Source organism: Acartia tonsa, chromosome 2 (genome assembly GCF_053477335.1).
Source record: "Acartia tonsa isolate MP-2025a chromosome 2, ASM5347733v1, whole genome shotgun sequence".
In the NCBI taxonomy this organism is placed as follows: domain Eukaryota; kingdom Metazoa; phylum Arthropoda; class Copepoda; order Calanoida; family Acartiidae; genus Acartia; species Acartia tonsa.
This window is the reverse complement of record NC_137261.1, coordinates 11,548,640-11,571,439: the sequence shown is the minus strand read 5'-3', so window position 1 is coordinate 11,571,439 and position 22,800 is coordinate 11,548,640. Positions and strand designations below refer to the sequence as shown.

The following is a 22,800-nucleotide window of genomic DNA, read 5'->3' as shown; positions in this document are numbered from 1 at the left end:
TGATAAAATACAACGGCCGAATAAATTGTTGTTCGTTAAATTATTTTGGCTTTATTTCATTTTGCATAATTATAGTTGCACCGTTTTGAAAAAGAAATATTAGCAATAACCCTTTTTACAAAAAAAAACTTATGCAGTAAATTTCTATCAGTTAATATATCAATACATGAAAACACATTTATAATGAAAAGTAATAAAATGTAACCTGTCGGACTGTCTCTATGTCAGTCATCAGTTAAAATAACCTATTAGTTATTATAAATTAACTATTAGCGCTATGTTATTTTTTAGCAGTGAAGCAACCCTATAATACACTTTGTCTGTCTGACAGTCAGACTGTAACACTATGTGGGAAATTTAATTACTCAGCTGTTATTCAAGATAGAAGGCAGTTTTTTTGTGAAGATTCAATATACTAATTAACATCTAGTATTTAATTAATTTTGTCCGTCAGTATGATTTTAACAATTGCTCTTTAAATCTCCTTATCCGTATTACCATTCATGATTGTTTTTGTGCTTCGCTACTTATAGATGATGTCATCCTTGTTTTCAGGTAACTTCTTTTAAAAACCATAGTTTTGTCATATAATAAAAACTGGATATTACTGGAGAAGTCAACTATAGTATGATAATAAAGTAAATATGTTTTTTTACTAGGTTAATAGATAATAATGCGACATAATCAAGTTTCTAGAGGATGCTTATTCATAGTATTATGGTTTCAAGGTAGTTTTTTTTTTTCATAGCAAAGTATCTCTATAATTAATAGTGAGCCGTCTGTACAATACATACATCTAATGAAAGGTATCGTCCCTGATTTGTAAATATTAATTCATGTAAGATACTATTTTGTAGCTCACAGTGCAGGGACAAATTATAATTAAAGAAAGGTTGCGTGGGTTGCTGCAGGCTACAGCTTCATATTTGGATCACTTTAGATATATATTATTGCTATTGCTGGATCTACATCCATAGACGTCAAGGATTGGGGCGAACCCCTCATTTTACCTCAAACCTTAGCCCCTAATTTTACCCCACTCTTAGAATATGTTAAAAACAGTACATTATAAATTAGCAAACATACTAAAAAAAATAAAGTTTTAATTTGTTTATCACGGCAATAAAAAAATCTTGGTTTCTAATTTTAATGTAAAGGACACTAAAATATACAAATCCCTTTTTATTGATTTGCTCCACAGTATAGCCGAAATACTTTATTTTTGACTATATAGGGCTTTACATATAACAATATTTTGTTTTTTGGTATTAATATTTTTATTTTTAGCTTGTTTATCTATCAGTGTTTCAGGGAGGGAGGGGACATTAGACTTTTTTAACACTAGTCCCCATTGTTTTTTTATTGTCTGCTTTAAAACTTTGGGGAATTTATTCCTTTTTGATTGGTTGAGTGTCCAAATGTTTCAAGCAATTATTGAAATTTACAGAAAGGGTAATTTTGTGTAACACTATTAGGGATGTACATCAATTTATCATTTATCAATTTATTCATGTGTAGACGAATTTACATTACATTCCATTTTACGATAAACTTTTTCACAGACACCCATTCAACTTCTCTAGTTTAAACAGATGAAATCCTTTTTAAACCCACAAATTTTATTTGTTTCAATAAATGTCTTAAATTTGGTTTCTTGGGCAACATTTAATTACACATTAATTTAGTTTATTTTGCATAACATTTTAACTTTTTATATTTTTCTTAGATTTTTAGAAGTAAAATATCTTCTTCAGTTTTTAAAGGAGTAGCTACTCTTTAGGTTGTTATGTAAATCAGACAATAACAAAGAAACAAATCTTTTTAAAAAATTGAAATAATAAAATAATACAATGTCATAATACCATTTTAGAATTGTATCATATTTTCGGAAATATTTCTAGACATAAAGACTTCGTAAATATTATGAAAAATAGCTTATAGATCTTCATATAGATTACTCATGAACAAAATACGACATATAATCAGAAAACTTAAGAATAAGAATCAATTGAAAGTATAAAAAAATATATTTAATTCTGATCGATATATTGTCTGTATTTAATCATTGTTTTTTTCTGGTTCTATAATCCTTGTCGCTTTTAAAAAACATCTTGAGATGTATAAAAGCTACGCCCCTAGATGTCCAAGGGAGGTGGTAAATATGTGTTTACCTACCCCAAACTTTGAAACCCCTCATTTTACCCCCCACCCCTCAAAAAAAAGCTTGGACGTACGTCCCTGGCTACGCCATGAAAGCTGATGACATCCTTGTTTCTTATCGTGACGCCAACAATTGGTACAAATTTTACACACAGCCTCTGGCGAATAATTCAATCTAAATTTTACAGGGAAGTATGGATGGTCATTAACATCTATTTTGACTCGACATATTTTTTCCCCACATCTATTTTTGACTTTTGAAGGTTTTAAAAGTTCAATCATTGATAAAAATGGACTTAAAAAGTGCATTTACACATGACAAAACAGAGTTACCAAATTTGATTTATCTAGTCCGGAGTCGGAGCCGTTTTTTAACGAAAATTACGGCTCTGGCTCCAGCAAAATATGGCGGCTCCACGGCTCCCGGCTCCGGCTCCGCAACACTGATTTTGAGAAACAAAAAAGAACTGCGCTCTATCATTCCCTTATTTAAATTTTTCAATGGTTTAGCTCCTGCGGGGAGATATGAGGGTAATTGCTGATTATTTTATCTATAGGGAACCTAGAAGGATTTATCCTAGATTTTTTTTCACTGCTTTATTTTAACATTTGTTTTTGTAATTATATTTGTTGCATTTACCTTTCCCTAAACCCTGAAAACTTAAATTTTTGGTGGAGAAAATTTAAGCTAGCTGCAAATTACATGTTGTTAAAATAAAGATACTTACCTCTGAAATGCTTTCTGTCTATATCTGTATGTAGCTGAAATTGCTGAAATTTAGGTCCACAAACAGACGGACAAACATCCAACATTTTGTTCAATTCTTGTTTTTTTTGCAGGTTTGAATATTGTTTTTGGTTGCAATGACCTTGGCCACTTTTGTGACGGAGGGGAGGAGGATCAAAACATGGATACAATACAACCAGCCAATAAGGTTAGAAAATTAGGGGGATGACACTGTAAAGTACTACTGTTCTAAACAAAATTTTCTCACATACGTTGGTTTTTTAATGTCAAAGAACTGAAAAATATTAAAAAACTATCACCCTTAAATATTGAATTATTAGAAAAAAATTTGCCCGCGTTTTAAAAGTTGTAAAATTGAATAATCTCGATGCAATAACTACACCTAAATTAGAGTGTACCGTATTGTCCATGTAATAAGTATTTCGAAAGGAAAACAATTTAATGAATAAAATATTTTTAACTGTACATATTCAGTAAATAGAAAAATCATTATTTCTACTAAAACATTGACAATAAATAATAATATAAAGTTGCTACCCTTATACCAAATTGTCACACATACCTTCACAAATTCATACAAAATTTGAATGAAGCTAAACTAATAATAGTTATTTCTCGCATCGTATTATAAACGGTTTTCCGCGGATATAGAATGTACAATTATAAGATTAAAACTAGTTTTTTTAGCCCCGAGGTGCCGAAGGCACCGGCTAAAATGACTGGTTTTAATCCTATGATTGTACATTTTTATATTCGTAAAAAGCTGGATATATTACGATGCTAGACATAGTTTTTTCGTATGGATGAGAACCGGTTCCTATCCACCGGATTCGAATGAATACGAGAAAATGGTATTTTTGTTTATGAATTTGATGAAAAGAAAATAATCTAGATTTGAATTCATCTCTTTTGTTGATGCTAATCCAATAACAATAGGTCTAAAAAAATTTCATTATTTATATCCTTATCAAGATTATTTTGTTTAATATTTCCATTGAAAAGAAAAAAGTACAATTTTTTGTGGATTTTTATAACAATTTAACTAGAATTCAAAGAAAACCAAATAAAAATTTGCAAAACAAAATCTATTATTAGCAATGAAAATGTAAAATCAATGGGAAATATTTATAATGGATATTAGAGGAAGTATAGATGGCCAATGAAATTGATACTTTTTATCATAGATGGATATTATACACAGATAAATAGGTGCAATTACTGGTTGGTTAGTAGATATATGACCTTGATTTCAGGTTTTGGACAACAGACTGGCTCAAACAAATAAATGTGCCGAAAATAGGTTTTTAATCATGACCCTTTAATTAATATTTTAATAATAGGCAAATGGCTTAGATCCAGTGTCTATCAGAACAGCTGTAAGTACCTAGATTTGGTTTCTGTTTAACACTAGATCATAAATGTTATCTAACATTAGTTTTATATTTATAGTGATAGTTTAGATTGTAGCCTATGTTATATAGAAAAACTTAGTTGTATATAAATAATATCATTACCTATTAGTTAATTATTGAACTAGCTAGTTGTGTAATTATTGTTACAATTATTATATTTCAATACTAGCTTTACAAAAACTATACACAAGTAGTTAAAACTACAAATACTGTTGTTATTTTTCAGTTTTAAAATAAAGAACTGAAACTTAGATAGAGGTTTGATTGTTAGAACCAGCTTCATAGAGAACATCTAATACTGATTGAATAGAGCTTCAATAAAAAAAAGTATACCTGTGAGATACAATAAATTATTTTCTTCACACCCTAGAATAAACAACTGAAACAAATCAGATATACAATGTAGGAAATTAAAGGAAACTGTAAATTTGTTAAATTTCTTTGTTGGTTCTTGTCATTGTTGACTTCTGATTCTAGTGGCAGAGTAAAATGGGTTATCTAGTAACAAATAATTATTTCTATTGTATTTTAATCAATAAGGTATAAATTACTAAATGAAAAAATAATGCTGGAATATGCATTAAGAGATATAAGTTTTCCGGAATTTTAATGTAGGGAGGAGATTTGAAATCTGCATTAAATTTTAAGGATTTTTTTTATAAAATTCGTTTTTTGTATAATTCTTTATCTAAAAGCGGAAATACATATTAAGTTAATTAATTTTGACCAATAGGATAGGTGGATTTTAAACTACCTGCGCTCTAATTGGTTGAATGATGTACGACATCCAATCAGAGCGCTGATTTTTTAAATCCACCAATCACGGATGCCAAAATTAATTAACTTAATTTGTATTTCCGCTTTTAGATAAAGAATAATACAAAAAACGAATTTTATAAAAAAAAAAATCCTTAAAATTTAATGCAGATTTCAAATCTCCTCCCTACATTAAAATTCCGGAAAACTTATATCTCTTAATGCATATTCCAGCATTATTTTTTCATTTAGTAATTTATACCTTATTGATTAAAATACAATAGAAATAATTATTTGTTACTAGATAACCCATTTTACTCTGCCACTAGAATCAGAAGTCAACAATGAGAAGAACCAACAAAGAAATTTAACAAATACAGTTTCATTTATGTATCTCTGTTAAAATTAATATAAAAAAATATTTTAGTACTATTTGTGTGGTTTAATCCTAGGAATCAGCACACAGCAGGGTAAAACGAGACAAAATATCCTGGCATGAACAACAAGCACTTGCTAAAAAGGTATTTAGTGCTGGGTGGGAAATATTGAGTTACATCCACTGGGTATTGCTTACATTTTCAAATTAGAAATTGTAGATTAGTTGATCTTGGTTGATTAGGATTTATCAAAGTTAGGTTAAGATGACTCCATAAACTAATTAGGGAAATTTTTGTGAAATATTGAGTGCAATTCTGTGTGGGTAAAATTCTATTTGAACCTTTTAGGACTATAATTTTAAGAAATATTTAAAGTATACAAAAAATATGCTACATAATAAATTTAAAACATGCAGAAAAAGGTACTGCTATAGATTAGTACAGTTTATATGCAAGAGTAAGATAGTTTGTTCCTGTTAAACTGTTTGTTGGTTAGACCAAAATCTGATGTAACAGATAAATTAATAATTTTTGTTTGGCTTAGAGTAGTAAAGTTATTAATTAAAGATAATTTAATTTACAATTATCGTTTCTGTCAAAATTTTTTCATAGGTTTCAGAAACATTGGATAAGCTGTTTTCATCTGGCGGTTATGATTCTAAGTTCAGGTAAATTAAGAAATAGGTTGAAAAGATTTGTAGTTCCCTTTTAAATCAAATATAAAAATTCTTTAGTTTATACTTATAAATGTTTTTAACCTCAAAATCAAAAAGTAATTTAATATGGATATATAACTCTAGATGAACAATCAGATTCAGTCTTTCTAATTTAGCAGACAAAGATTTTTGTTTATATTTAGTAACATATGATTAAATGATATAATCTTATCAACTTACTATTTTCTTAAACAAAGTTTTAAATTAAGAAACATAACTATGTATAGCTGACTTATTTTAAGAATAAAAAGAAAACACTGTCCTTTTATTTCAAGTGTTTGTTCTTTCTTACTCATGATGTAATCTGAATGTTCTTGCGCTGTGTTTCTATTGGTCCAATAAACTGATTTAGGATCTAATACACTATATCTATTAATTTTAGTTTCCAAGCTGTAAAAATCATAATTTTTTTCACAAAAGGTTTCCTATAGAATTAAAATACTTTTGAAAGAGCAAGTTACAAGGAATTTAAATTTAAAAGTTTTCTTTTCTTGACTATCAGTTTTAGAAAACTTTAATGTTTATTTAATGAGAAAATTTATTTTAAAAAGTATACCCTAAACTGTTTAATAAATATATTTATACACAGTTCTCTTTATCAATAATCTTTAAAAAGATTTCAACGAATCAAAAACAAAAAAAAGTAAAATGAATTTATTAGAGTGGTAAATGTTTTATTTTATAAAAATTAATACACTAAAAAAGCTATTATAGAAACTAAGTTAGGTTTATTAAAGCTAGATAAATGTGTTTACCAAGTATTATCCAGGGACAATGGGCTGGGGTTGAAGACATTGGAATTCCTATCATTACAAATCATTATGCAACTATTTATGTATTCATGCTTTTAAATTTGATGTTACTAATAGGCCTGATCTGGGAAGGAGTGTAACCAAGGTTGAGGTGAACCTGGCCATCAGATCAATGGGTCCTGTAGATGAGACTAAGCAGAGCTTCACTCTTGATTGTTATTTCAGGCAAGCTTATAATACTGTTTTCTTAGGTTTAATTTTCTGGAAAAAAAATAATGTAAAAAATATTTCTAGTGCAATTCCTGAAGCAAATAAATGAACCATTAAAATCCTATCCCATTATTTTTTAAAGAAATTGTGTCAAGGCACTGCAGGATAATAACTGTTAGATGTTCTATTACAAATGTTAATTTTAGGTAAACAAAATTATTGGTAACAATATAGCTGGGACAATATTATCTAATATATAATTATCTATGTTATGATTATTATTATTTCAGACAATTTTGGAGAGATAGTAGACTGATCTTCAACAATACAACTGGAATGAAGGAACTCGCCATGAACTGGCAGTTTTTATCAAAGTAAGTTTTTTACTTTATGCCTTAGATTTGGTTTTTATGGTAAAAGGGTGACAAAACAGGTCAGCAAAATATGTCACTTAATGTTAACTATCCTAAAATCAAGTGTAAATTGTGATACTCTATAATCTTTGTAATCTGTATTTATAAATAATATGAAAAATAAAATGAAAAATCACGCAACCTTCCAAAGATATATCAAATTGTATAGTTATTTGAGATTTATGGAGGTCGGGTTTCGTGTTTAACAGGCAAGTACATGTTACAGGAAAAATATTTCTTGTTTTAGAATTTGGCGGCCAGATACATTCTTTAGAAATGGAAAGGACTCATATCTGCATAAGATTGCTGTTCCAAACAGGTCATTCTTATATATTTTTGATTTAAAGTAGTAGGATCTTTTTTTCTCTTTGTGTTTTTAGAATTCTAACATCTTATCAAGTTATCTAAGCGGTTTTTAATCAACTTTACTATGATTAATTAATTTTACTAAATAAGCATAGCTTATATTCTAGAATCTAATGTTTGCCAAATTAAAACTAACGTTATCTAAAAGTAAACAAAAAAAAGTTACCAAAAATTGTTGAATTTATCTTCAAATGTCTTACGAGATTTTTTTGGCTTTAGTTTAATATCAATTACAAAATACACTAGACTATATTTGGTTTAAGGTTTATTCGGATTGACCCCACAGGAAAGATATCCTACTCGCAAAGATTAACAGTCACTGCTAGGTAAACAAATTATTTTTAATTTTAATATAAATTATTTATTATTTTATACTAGCTGCTACACCCCTTGAGGTCTTTAGAAACATTAGAGGAAATTTTAACATCCAGTTAAACTACAAGACTGAAGAGAGTGCAATGTCCACCAAAATATATTTCAATAAATAACTAAGAAGTATCAAAGTCTTTTTCACCCAGTGAATTTATCGTAGGATATCGACTTTTCAGTTTTAAAAAGGAAAAGAAAAAACTATACTCTCCCTCAAAATAGTTATAAACCTTCCTTTGGTCTATTAGAAGCTTCATATGTAAAGGAGGACCAAATTAATTCAGCAGTTAACTAGATCCAATTTAAAAATTCCATTTAATAGGTTTTGTGATTTTTAGCAAATATTAGTGGCATGTAAACATGTTCACCAAATTAAAAAATTACACCGTATTTCATAAAAAAGGATTAATACTTGATGTATTAAAAATGTAATAAGTAAAAATCTTTTATAAATTCATCTACATATCTAATATTTAAAGTAATTATAAAATGTATTAGATGTTCTATGGATCTAAGAAAGTTTCCTCTTGATTCTCAAACTTGTCCTCTGGAAATTGGAAGCTTTGGTTTTGATAACTCAGAAATGGAATACAGGTAGCTCCTTTATTATAGACTTTGATATGCTATGTGTTTATATGATCGTCCTTGTTGAATGATAACAGTTTTTTAAAAATCAAATAAATTCATTTATCAGCATTACCAACAAAATTTATATGGGGAACAAAATCAAAAATGCGTAATAGTAATGGCTATATTCAATTTCTGGTTGGCTTAAAGAAACTAGGCATTATAACTATAACACCATAATATTTGAGTATAAACAGTATCAGGTTGGCTTCACTTCTATGATATTGTTATAGTGGTTATAGAACTATTTTTAATCTTGTTGGATGTAAAAATATCATATTATTTAAAGGAAGCATGTTGAAAATACACCGCTGCTAAAATGCCGCCACAAGTAGAACTAATTTCCCAAATCGGAAGCCTTCAGCTCTAATTAGAAACAATTTATAAGAAACTCCATTAAATTTCATTTTAGGATGCCTACAACTTTTTTTATATAGTTTCAAATCTGGGATGTTGGTCTATTTTTGGCAGTCGTTCAGCTGCTAGAGCGAAGTGTTTCCTGTCGGCTTCCTTTAATATTTTGTATTTAGTTGGTCTAACAAGCCTCTGAGTATGGACACCTTAGAATTGGCCCAGTATAAACTGGTAAACTGGACTCATGGAACCAAGATTATTGAAGTCAAGAATGGTCACAGGTAGACTTAATGTTTTTTTTTCTTGAATTTACTTTATTCTATTATATTTATATAGTTTGTTTTTGTCAGTAGCTTAAGATTTCGATTACTACCATACCGATTAATTTATCAATTTAAGAGAAGCTTCAAATATGTCAGGGGATGGTTTTATGCCATTTTATTTCAAGATTTACGGCTTGGGATGAATTGTTTGATTGTTTTAAAACTTATGTTGCCAAATATACTATAGCAAAAAGATCTGTTAAGTGACACACTTTTTATTTTGACAAAATAATGAGGCCGGTGATGTAAAACAATTGCTGTAGACATTTAAACTGTATGATTTATTTTTAACTTTAGATCTGTAATATATTTGGTTTTCTACTTTGATAGAGCCATCGGTTTCTACATTCTACAGGTTAATATCTATTGTTTTTAATTTTCGCCATGAGAAAGCTTTTTAAAACCTTCCTTAATTCAAATCTATATGGGGGTAATGGAGGGGTATAATTTTATTGTCAAGGTGGTGTGACTAGTTTATCTTCTCTCGACTGTTTTAGGAGGTTCTACCAGGGAGGTTAACTTTGGGAATGTATCTACCCACCTTAATATTTCAAGGGGGTGGATACAATTACACAGTGTTTTTGTTTTAAAAGACAATGTCTGAACTATTTAGGTTTACATCCCGTTGACAATTACAGTGATGAGCTCCTGGGTAACTTTTTGGTTGATGAAAACAGAGAAAGGTCAGGAGACACCCGCCAGAACTCAGCTGGGAGCCACTACAGTTCTAGGTACCTTTCAATGACATATATTAGCCGAATAAAATTTGAATTATATTATATATTATATTATTATATTTGAACGTTAAAAAAACTTAATTGAGACTTATGCGAAGCTTCCACAAAAACTTACAATTCAAACATAAATCTGTTTTAAATTTTCTAGTAGAGTTTATAGAGTTGATACGCTTTTTAAGCTGTACCCTGTTGTTATGTTAATTATTAAAGAAAATTTTTAATCCATAGTATGATTCTAACATGCCTAAATTAACGACTAGAGATATACGTTACAGACACGTTATACGAGACTATACATGACTTTGCAGTATTGTTGAGAACTAAACCAGCGGATATTTATCGGTTTCAAAGCCATTCTGAAAAATAATTCCCAAATTACCTAAATATTTTACTGAATATATATGTAGCAAATATTTAATTAACATCATCAGAATTTAACAAGTATGTTTTTCGCCAACAATTGCAAACAAAGTATAGTTATTAATTGGGGAAAAGTATGATAATGTGATTTTATCTTTATAATAAAATAAAAGGATCACTATCTTTTTGTTTTTCTGTCTCTCTGCACCGACGGATCTTGCTAACCACTAAACCGATATGGTTCTCCTCTACAGTGTAGCTTTGCATGGGTCCTTCGCATGGGTAAACAGCAGATTTTACCAAGGAATAAAAAGAAAACATTTTATGTGCCCCTAGAGGCCTGTATCCGCTAGTAATTTCATAAACCTGGAAAGAATATATATTTGTAAATATAGTAAATATCTGTCTAAAGACTCTTTACAAAATGAAACGTTCCAAACCGTTAACGTCAGGGCAAAAGACTTTCTTTAATACATCAAATACTTTGCTTAAGTCAAACTGTCTTTAACAAAAAAAAACTTTTCGCCTTCCTCCCTCTTCTAAAGGTGAAATTCAGGTAAATAGGATTCTTTCTTCAATTTTTTGATAATTTGATATTTTTTAGCTGTTGTGACCATTGGGTTTGGAGGTAAAGCTAAACCACAGGTAAAACCTTGCTACCCATTGGCATTTAATGAATTTGTGGTCATACATCTTTTTTAAAATTTAAGAAAATATAAATCTTATCTAAATTATTATTTTATTTATAAAAGAACAATTATGTTCTAAGTTGCACAGAAAAATTAAATATCATAAGAGACTATTATAGTAAAAGTGTATCTAAAAATTCTACATTCATTTTACCAAATGTTATGTATAGACATACAATAGTTTTACAATAGCCGCACTGATTAAAAAGACACCAGGGTTTTTATTCTAAAGGAATAAGGCAAATTAAATAACCGATAAATTACAGCACAAAAACCCCTTTTTGGGTATAGTCCTTTCCACGACATCCCTCCATAAGGAGCGATTCTTCGTATTTTTAAAATGGCTTTTTATAGGTTATTTTAGGTTAGGTTAGGTTATATTGTGTTAGGTGATTGCCCCATAGGGTTAGGTAATTGGCCCCGCAGGGTTAGAGCTCCCCGCAGGGGCTAGAAATAGGAGAAAAGCTACTGTGAAAAATACGAAGAATCGCTCCTTATGGAGGGATGTCGTGGAAAGGACTATACCCAATTTTTTATTTAAAACTTTGAACACTACTACTACAAAACCAAAAAATCAAAATCAATACGATTACCCAAAGCTTTTAGCAAAAGATTAGAGAAAATGTGTTTGTTAAAGTTTGGATACTTGTATAATTTACAGTCCATCGTGTCCTATGTTTCTGTGTTTTTAGGTAAAATACGCTACAGCCCTTGATGTGTTCATAATCATCTGCTTTATGTCTGTCTTCACTGCTCTCATTGAATTCTCATTCATCAATTTTCTTGATATGTTTATCAGGTTGGTCATATTATTTTGCCTTTACGGCTTCGTAACCAATTAATATCCGCTGGATTAGAACCGGTTCTCAGCCATACTAGAAAATCATATAAAGCATCGTATTACAGACAATTTTCCACGAATTTCAAAATTAAAATCTTAAAATTAATATCAGTATTGTTAAGAACTTGTATTAATCTTTAGTTTTTTATTTTAATATCCGCGGAAAGTTGTGTATAATATGATGCGACAAAATACTAATGTAAATTAGTACGATTTTTGTCTGATAACTATTGAACCTATTGGCTTCTCTATTTTAGGGAAGGTTTACATAGGTCCTTGGATGGTTTTAGAATATTTTAATTTTAGATTCGAGTATTGGTAGGGTTTAAGGTTATTTTCGCGGAACTCCTCCCCTTCCAGCCACTAAATGCTATGGGTGCAGCTATATCATATATACTTTTTATGAGTCAATTATAACTAATTTGTATTACTAAAATTTATTTTAAAAATTCTTTTTTTAGGCGTTTGAAGCATAGAGATCTTGTACGAATATTAACATTGAGTGATGTCACCAGAACGTTTACTGTTCCTTTGGTTAGAATTGAGGTACAATAAAACACATAGAATATGTTTTCTTGTGTTCATTCGAATCCGGTGGATAGGAACCGGTTCTCATCCATACGAAAAAACTATGTCTAGCATCGTATTATATCCAGCTTTCTACGAATATAAAATGTACAATCATAAGATTAAAACCAGTTTTTTTAGCCCGCGCCTTCGGCACCTCGGGGCTAAAAAACTGGTTTTAATATTATAATTGTACATTTATATCCGCGGCAAGCTGTTTATAATACGATGCAATAAAAAACTATACTAGAAAGAGGTTACTTTATACAAATGAAATCCTGATATAAAAGTAACAGGATGTCTTTTGTATCTTATGAAATTTGCTAACCAGTTGGCCAATGTTATTCTCCTTGACAGTTTCTCATGTATCTACGGAAGTTTTATAACCGCTTTTTGGAATGGGTATTAAAAGAATAAAGCCACTCTAGTTCTTCATGATAAATGATCAATATAAATGAATACCAGTATAGCAAGAAAAAATTATAAAAATATTAGAAACTTGAGATGAACAATAAATATAAATGATATTTCATTTTTTGTTATGTATTGTAGAATAGAACTGTTCATTATTCAAACTTTTAAACTTACTTTGTTGTAATAATGTTTAAAGCGAGTTACAGAATTATTATCTTAAATTAAATTTCGTTTTTTTAAGTTTCGGAGAGTTTCACTTAGTGTCCAAATTTTTTAAACATATGAAAATGGATGTAGAATATACTTGGACATTATGACAGGGGTAAAATTTTCGTCCTTTTAGCTTGCTATCATGAAACTCGTTTATTGGTAAGTTCGTTTATTCAATAAAAAGGGGGTAAAGGGGGTAAAGGGGGTGGAATAAGGAATCGTTATTTAGCCCGCTGCGTGTTTCATTTATTTGAGAACATAAAAATCTAGTGTAAGATGCAAGTAATAATATATCCCTTCATATTTATAGATCCTTAAACATTTTTTGCTGTATAACAAAAAATAAAATGAAAAGTATAAATACTGAACAGATCTAATTTGTAGAGAGACAAATTACTGTCACATTACATGATATATCAAGTATATCAAAAGACAGAGCTATAATCTCATTTTCACAATCAAATAAATAGATAGATAGCTACAATATTTTTTATCTGTGTCTGCCGGTGTGTCTGTCTGTACCGAAGGATCTCGCTAACCGCTAAACTAATATAGTTAACCTTTACAGTTTAGCTTCTCATAGGACCTGTGAAGGTTTATAACTATTTGGGGGAGGGTACCACCACCCTCCCTAGAGAAATCGCCAAAAAATAAAAAAGTATAACTAGCTGCAGTTAAAATATTTTGGGTAAAAGCTGATCTTAACATTGTATGAAGCCTCTAGGGGCGAAGCCACCAGTCCTTAGAAAGCAGGTAAAATGTTTTAGACAAACGGATTAAATGACAAACAAAAAGACCTAAAGAAACAAGAGAATAGCTTAACTTATAAAAAATAGTTTCACGGCATTAAGGAACAAAATGGACAGATTAGACAGAATATATAAAAATGAGTCGTACACTTTTTTTCTAGAAAGATATTTATAAAAATTAGTGTCATGATATCAAATATCAAAAGATCCTCTTAGTAATTTGATTTATAGAGATGGTTAGATCACAAAACTGATATTTTAAAATTACCAATCTAAAATCTAATGCAGTGACAGATTATTACTACCTACTAAAGCAGGGTTTTGATTATTTTCTGACAAAAATTAGACAAAAATTGCTGTGTAAAATACACCAGGTGCCAAAATTTCCTTTTTGAATCTACAAGATACTAGTGGCTTTGCCACCTGTGTTCTGTTTCTAAACTAGAAACTCACATTTTATTTATACTACTTTAAACCATAAAAAAAATATATTTGGTAGATTTTTATCAAATATCCATAAAAATTCCTATAATCTAAAAATATTTTGTATTGTTTGAACACCCATAGCTCATAGGTCAAAGAGAGAGACAATTGATTTTTGGATTTATCTCGGCTTAGCACAGTTTAAGATAAAATAGATAAAAACAAGGATGACAACGATATGGGAAATATATGAAAAGCAGCTATAAAGCAACCTAAGGGTTGTCCAACAGCCATGGATGTTTTATAGTTAAATTATGGTCCATAATGAATTGAATGTTGAAAAGACGTTTTAGCCGTGTTTCTTAAATAGGAGACAAAAAAAACACGTTTCCCCACGTTGTGTCTTATGAATGGAAAGACGGATGGACATTTTGAAATTATAGAGTATATACGCTACTAAATTTTATGACTACCTTTGAATAAACTGTTTCGTGTAGATATGTTTGTTGCCGATCTACAGTAATACAACCAGTTCTAAGACACATTGAAAAAGCATGTATAGCATCTCATAACCGACAATTTTTCACTAATATTAAAATAATAATAAAATCAATACCCGTTTTGTTAGCCCGGGCATTTAACCCCTCGGGGCTTACAAAACAGGTTTTAATTTTAAAAATTATTTTCTTTAATATCCTCGGAAAGCTTTCTATAATACGATGCGATAAATAATTAATAATTAATCTTTACTACTTTTTTCTCTTAGTTTTTGGAGGCACGGGCCAATATTCAAGCCAACTCTGTTCTTCAGAATACGGGAGATGAAACAAACAGCATGCATAGGAAAAATTCAGGCAAGGGTTAAATCTTAATTGATATGCTTTGCCCTATTCAGATAAGTAAGAACAAAGTGAATTTTATAGTAGATATTAATTTTGTGACATACATCTCTAATGAAAATCAAGAAAATCATAATTGCTTACAAATAGTTAATGATAGAGTAGCTTTTCTACTAAAAAGGATAATGTAATCAGGTTTTGATACTTTCGATTCCCCTTTTAATTATCTATTTCATCCCTTAATTTCATAGTTTAAACTTGCCATGATAATAAAAAATGTATTTAGTTATGAGCAACAGTATGCCAAGAAAGAATTCAGTAACCACAAATACAAATGGAAAAGCTGCAATTAAAAGGTTAGAAAATACTATGTGCAAACAAAGATTTCTATCCATCATATACATGAAATAGGCCCAAATTCTAGCTTTTATATGATATATCCTATCCTATAATATAAAGTAGTGAGGGTATTTTGTCTGAAGCTTAAGATCTTAATAACTACTGAACTGATTGGTTTCTCTATATTAGGTAGGCTTAATATAGGTCCTGTGATGGTTTTACACTATTTTGTATTCAGATTCTAGTCTTGCGATGGTTTTAAGCTATTTTTCTAGCCCCTCTCTGTCCTTCAGAGTCCCTAGTATTTATATATAGTACCAAATAAATAGAGTTAGCAAACAAATCTTTGTCTGCATGTCCTAATTTTACTCAGGGCTAACAAAACGGGTTTTAATCTCATAATCGTTTATTCTAATATCCGCCGAAATACGTCTTTTAATACATTTGATAAATAATTATTCTTGCTATTTTGTTTAGAAGTATTTCAGAAATGGAGAGCCAGTCTGGACTTACTGTTATGGATATTCCTCATATGCTAGAGGTGTAAAAGACTTTAGATTTTTATTAGCGGAGTTTCTTCATAATTAATTTTGTGTGTCCTTCCGCAGCTTATAAGAACATAGATTTTTTTTAAATCAAGAAACCTACATTGCTTCACGTTTCAGTTCGTATCCACTATCCAGTATATTACCCATAATTAAACATTCAAATTTTAAAAATCTATATATTATTAATTGGATTTTGCACCAGATTTCCATGTACTCGGATTAAATGATTACGATACCACACATCCAGCCCTTTACCCTCATCCACTCCCCCCCCCCCACTCTCTACTAGATGAACGAATTGACCAATTGATTATGTCCATATTATCAAGCAAAGTTGACAAAAAAATTTCCTATATCCATTATCTTACACTTTGATTCATATTGACATCTTACCTAATGAATAGATTAATATTTTTAGACCTTTGATTCTATTGAGAATATGGCAATAGCTGGAGAAAGGTAATTTTATTCACCTATAACATTTTCAGTTCTTTAGTTGGTTTGTCTTACCGTTATCAGTTTCTAAAAGAGGTAGGATGTCTAATTGAGTGTCTGTACATAAAAAATATGGCTACATGCAGGACAGAATTGATTCTTATTAACAGTGAAGCTTTTTAAGGCACAAGAAAGATTTTATTTTCCTTTATGGAGAGTATTAAAATGAACAATGAGAAAATATTCCCTGAAACAAAATCTTTCCTTAATTCACCGGCCCCGTTGTAAAAATTTTCAGAGGCGACGCCAAGTACTTTCTAAATAACTGGTTATTTCTCCACTAGTCATTATAGGATGGTGAAAAGATCAGGAAAATATGCTAAAACCACCACAAGATATTTGTAAATATTTCCTGAAAAGTACAACCCGTTTAGATATATTCAGCTTCAGACAAAAAAAACCTTACTATTTTATATAATAGGATTAATGTAATGTTTTAGTTGGTCAGATTTCTTCTGGAGAAGCCTGTTCAACAAACTTGGACGATTTAATTGGCTGGGGTATCTTAGATCTACCCAGCTATATAAAGATACACCTAAAGTAATCTGTAGGTAAGTAGATAGATAGATTTTATTGGCTGGAGTATCTTAGATCTACCTAGCTATATAAAGATACACCTAAAGTCATTTGTAGGTAGGTAGATAGATACATTTAATTGGCTGGAGTATCTTAGATCTACCCAGCTTATATAAAGATACACCTGAAGTAATCTGTAGGTAGGTAGATAGATAGATTTTATTGGCTGGAGTATCTTAGATCTACCCAGCTATATGAAGATACACCTAAAGTCATTTGTAGGTAGGTAGATAGATACATTTAATTGGCTGGAGTATCTTAGATCTACCCAGCTTATATAAAGATACACCTAAAGTCATATGTAGGTAGGTAGATAGATATATTTAATTAGCTGGGGTATCTTAGATCTACCCAGCTATATAAAGATACACCTAAAGTCATTTGTAGGTAGGTAGATAGATACATTTAATTGGCTGAGGTATCTTAGATCTACCCAGCTGTATAAAGATACACCTAAAGTAATCTGTAGGTAGGTAGATAGATATATTTAATTGACTGGGGTATCTTAGATTTACCTGGCTATATAAAGATACACCTAAAGTAATCTGTAGGTAGGTAGATATATATATTTAATTGGCTGGGGTATCTTAGATCTACCCAGCTTATATAAAGATACACCTAAAGTCATATGTAGGTAGGTAGATAGATAGATTTAATTGGCTGGAGTATCTTAGATCTACCCAGCTTATATAAAGATACACCTAAAGTAATCTGTAGGTAGGTAGATAGATACATTTAATTGGCTGGAGTATCTTAGATCTACCCAGCTTATATAAATTTACACCTAAAGTCATATGTAGGTAGGTAGATAGATAGATTTAATTGGCTGGAGTATCTTTCTTAGATCTACCCAGCTATATAAAGATACACCTAAAGTAATCTGTAGGTAGATAATTATATTTAATCAATCTTAAAAATTCTTATTTGAATATCTGCGAAAAGCTGTCTATTATAAATGCGATAAATAGCTACGTTTGCAGTTTTGTATGCTAGGCTAGAATGTTATCTACAACATATTAAAAAGAATATAAATGGATTTTAAATGAAAAAGGAAACCCATGCAATTTATCAATAGAATGCGGAATAACAAAATTACAAATGGTGAAAATAGAACAGTAAAGATATATACAGTAAAAATAAATCTAGGAAAATTATTAACACCAAGGAACCTCAACAAAAAAGGTATTTGTTTTGAGTTTTGGTTTTTGTAAGTAGAAAATTTTATTTTATAAAATTATAAATTTGCTACTCCTAAGTTGTCAAACAAGTAAAAAATAGGTACATAAAAGTAAAGCAAAGTAAGTCACCATGCCTATAAAATTAGTGCCTGGCTTTGAGGAAGCCGCAGCTGCCAGTCTTAATTGTGTCGCATACGCTTACAGCCACCTGTCAAAATTTAGCCGACGCTAAGACACAAAAGGTTACAAAATTATCGTTATATGAATTCTTTTCCACTAAATATCAAATCAAATAAATTGGGCTTAAATTGTTCCAGCATGATCCGATCGGCTGTGGCTGCTCGGCAGTTGAGCCCTGAAATAAATGCAAACAAAAGAGGAATTCCATTGAAATAGAAAGAATTTTATCCAATATGCTAATCTCTAAAGCTCAGTGTTTCTATACAACTACACAACAATATAGACTTGGATCAACTGCACAGCTGAGGATCTAGACTTGGATAAACTGTCCATCTGCAAATCTTAATTTTGATAAACTGCACAACAATCTAGACTTAGATAAACTACACAGCTGCGTATCTAGAGTTGGATAAACTGCACAGGGTAGGATCAAGAGTTTGATAGACTGCATAGCTGAAAATCTAGACTTAGACAAACTGAATAGCTGTGGATCTAGACTTGGATTAACTGCACAGCATTAGATCTCGACGAGCTTAAACTGCTTTGCTGCGGATCTAGACTTTTAAATTACACAGATACGGATTAATACAATGTCCCCTATCCTACCCTTAACCCTTCCCCTCACCTCCTGCTGGATAAATATACTGACCAATAAATGAGTTTCTTGTTAGCAACCTAAATGGAAAATTTATTCCTCTGTCATAATATCCATGTAAATATTTTCTATATTCATTATTAATACAAATTTAGTAGGAAGGAGATTTTCGCTGTGGTTTGTGTCTTTGTTACTTTGAACTTCAAGTCTTGGCTGCGGAAATTGAGAAACATTTGTCAAATAATACATTGTCGTTCAAAGAATCAAATCATCATGCAAATAAAGTTTCATTTAAATATATATCAGAAAATATTCAAAATTTTAATCTAGACTAAATGAGAATGCAGATGTAAACATATGCTAAATACAAGATATTAAATATTCAGAGCTACCCACTACATACGGATTTGCAAACGGATAGCCAATACTGAAATGTAGAAAAGCTATGCTATAGAAATATTTCCATAAACTTGTCTTATTGTTTTTTATTGAAAAAATGCATTTTGGTTGATTCGTGTAAACACTTTTCAAAGGTATAGAATAGATTTATTCTGTTCTACAGGGACACAAAAATAGATAGATAGATAGATAGATAGAGGGATAGATAGATAGATAGATAGATAGATAGATAGATAGATAGATAGATAGATAGATAGATAGATAGATAGATAGATAGATAGATAGATAGATAGATAGATAGATAGATAGATAGATAGATAGATAGATAGATAGATAGATAGATAGATAGATAGATAGATAGATAGATAGATAGATAGATAGATAGATAGATAGATAGATAGATAGATAGATAGATAGATAGATAGATAGATAGATAGATAGATAGATAGATAGATAGATAGATAGATAGATAGATAGATAGATAGATAGATAGATAGATAGATAGATAGATAGATAGATAGATAGATAGATAGATAGATAGATAGATAGATAGATAGATAGATAGATAGATAGATAGATAGATAGATAGATAGATAGATAGATAGATAGATAGATAGATGTCTGTTTGTGTGTCTGTGTGTTTGTACCGTAGGATCTCGCTAACCGCTGAACCGTTCGGGTTCTCCTTAACAGGGTAGCTTCTCATAGGTCCCGGGAAGGTTTATAACCATTTTGGGGGCGGGTACCAACACCCTACCAAGAGAATTTTTTTAACTAAAATAAACTGGGTTATCAAATTCGACTCTCCCCTCCTTAAGTGCCCCTAGAGGCCTCTAGGGGCTTAGCCGCTAGTATTTATAGAAAGAGAGACAGATTAACAGACAGCCATTTGAATACATATTAGAAAACTAACAAACTTTTTTATTTCAGCTTGGATAGATTCTGCCAATACCTGTTTCCTTCGATGTTTGCTCTACTCAACATTATCTACTGGACTTTTTATATTTATGTATTTTGAAATACAAACATAAAAAAAAATAAAATTATCATTAAATTTTAAAGGACCAAAAGACAATATATTCAGCAATTAGAATATGTATCATTCATTATATATATGTTTATTTGATGTAGATAAAAACACATTTCTTGTATACATCATTTGAATCAGTGGCGTGCACAGTAATTTAGCAAGAGGGTGTGAAACCATTAGAGGGTGAATAAAGGAGAAGGCAAGCCTTTCAAATTCCAATGTTAAGTTAAGGGTGTTGACACCTCACTACCGCATGCCACTTATTTGAATTGATTTAATGTCTGAATGACAATCAATAATGGTAAAAAAATCTATTTACCAAAATAAAACTTGTTAAAAAATTTTTAATATTGTTTATAAATATGTTTTATTTTTATGTAGTCAGCTGAAAATTAAAGAAATATACGTATATATATTGTTATTTTTTGTTATGTTTTTAATTCTTTACATTCAGGGGAGGGGTAAGTGTACCTCCACCCTACTGTATCTGCTTCTATGAGCTAGAGCGCCCGAAAGTGTGATTCAGGGGAGGGGTGAGTGTACCTCCACCCTACTGTATCTGCTTCTATGAGCTAAAGCGCCCGAAAGTGTGATTCAGGGGAGGGGTGAGTGTACCTCCACCCTACTGTATCTGCTTCTATGAGCTAGAGCGCCCGAAAGTGTGATTCAGGGGAGGGGTGAGTGTACCTCCACCCTACTGTATCTGCTTCTATGAGCTAGAGCGCTCGGAAGTGTGATTCAGGGGAGGGGTGAGTGTACCTCCACCCTACTGTATCTGCTTCTATGAGCTAGAGCGCTCGGAAGTGTGATTCAGGGGAGGGGTGAGTGTACCTCCACCCTACTGTATCTGCTTCTATGAGCTAGAGCGCCCGAAAGTGTGATTCAGGGGAGGGGTGAGTGTACCTCCACCCTACTGTATCTGCTTCTATGAGCTAGAGCGCCCGGAAGTGTGATTCAGGGGAGGGGTGAGTGTACCTCCACCCTACTGTATCTGCTTCTATGAGCTAGAGCGCCCGAAAGTGTGATTCAGGGGAGGGGTGAGTGTACCTCCACCCTACTGTATCTGCTTCTATGAGCTAGAGCGCTCGGAAGTGTGATTCAGGGGAGGGGTGAGTGTACCTCCACCCTACTGTATCTGCTTCTATGAGCTAGAGCGCCCGAAAGTGTGATTCAGGGGAGGGGTGAGTGTACCTCCACCCTACTGTATCTGCTTCTATGAGCTAGAGCGCTCGGAAGTGTGATTCAGGGGAGGGGTGAGTGTACCTCCACCCTACTGTATCTGCTTCTATGAGCTAGAGCGCCCGAAAGTGTGATTCAGGGGAGGGGTGAGTGTACCTCCACCCTACTGTTTCTGCTTCTATGAGCTAGAGCCCTCGAAAGTGTGATTCGCCTGTTAGGTCTCCTATTACGCAGTCAGATTCATAATTTTCACCCCTTTAGCAACCGTTACAAACAAAAATTTTCTCCATTGATTTGTTATTACTTGGATCTTAATACAGATTGTCATGTACTCTAATAAAGTGAAACTTATAGCTTCCTAAAATAACGATCACCCCATCCCTCCGTTTTACCCTATTCCTTTTCATCCTACTAGATGAACGAACTGTCCAATAAATGACTTCCATACTAGCAACATAAGTTGACGACAAATTTACCCTGTCATGTATATTATACATCCATTGTTAAAATTGGTGCCTGTTTGCTGTTACTTGTAAATTGAAAGTGTAATTGTTCCCCAAAAAGCTTTTAACCTAAGTGAATGTTGACAACTATAGAAAAAATATGAATATTCCTCGTTTTAACAACATGCATACAAAACAGAAAATATTAAAACAGTAGTGTGCTGAGGATTTTAAGGGGGTTGTAATTTTAGTTTCAGGAGAGTGTATACACTATTAAACCCCCTTGTTGATCACCCTCCCATTAAAAATTTTAAAATAGCGTGTTTTTTTAACTTTGTATCAATCAACCAATAATTTTTCTTAAACGCTTCTATCTTATGTTTGGCTAGATTGTTAAAATATCATTTCCTTTACTTTATTCAATAG

At 31.2% G+C, this 22,800-nt stretch overlaps 1 protein-coding gene across 1 annotated transcript; it reads left to right on the top strand.

Moving 5' to 3' along the window:
- Positions 1 to 656: 656 nt before the first annotated feature.
- On the top strand, positions 657 to 21,170 carry LOC145304550 (gamma-aminobutyric acid receptor subunit alpha-2-like). The gene is made up of 21 exons (XM_080146463.1): positions 657 to 728; positions 3,001 to 3,095; positions 5,529 to 5,597; positions 6,066 to 6,121; positions 7,039 to 7,146; positions 7,422 to 7,505; positions 7,792 to 7,863; positions 8,174 to 8,236; positions 8,778 to 8,873; positions 9,437 to 9,541; positions 9,881 to 9,938; positions 10,197 to 10,314; positions 11,285 to 11,325; positions 12,062 to 12,168; positions 12,672 to 12,756; positions 15,340 to 15,427; positions 15,699 to 15,768; positions 16,229 to 16,292; positions 16,718 to 16,758; positions 17,235 to 17,345; positions 20,653 to 21,170. Exons 1-21 carry the CDS (start codon positions 674 to 676, stop codon positions 20,738 to 20,740), a joined length of 1,674 nt encoding a protein of 557 aa, XP_080002589.1. The 5' UTR covers positions 657 to 673; the 3' UTR covers positions 20,741 to 21,170.
- Positions 21,171 to 22,800: the final 1,630 nt, after the last annotated feature.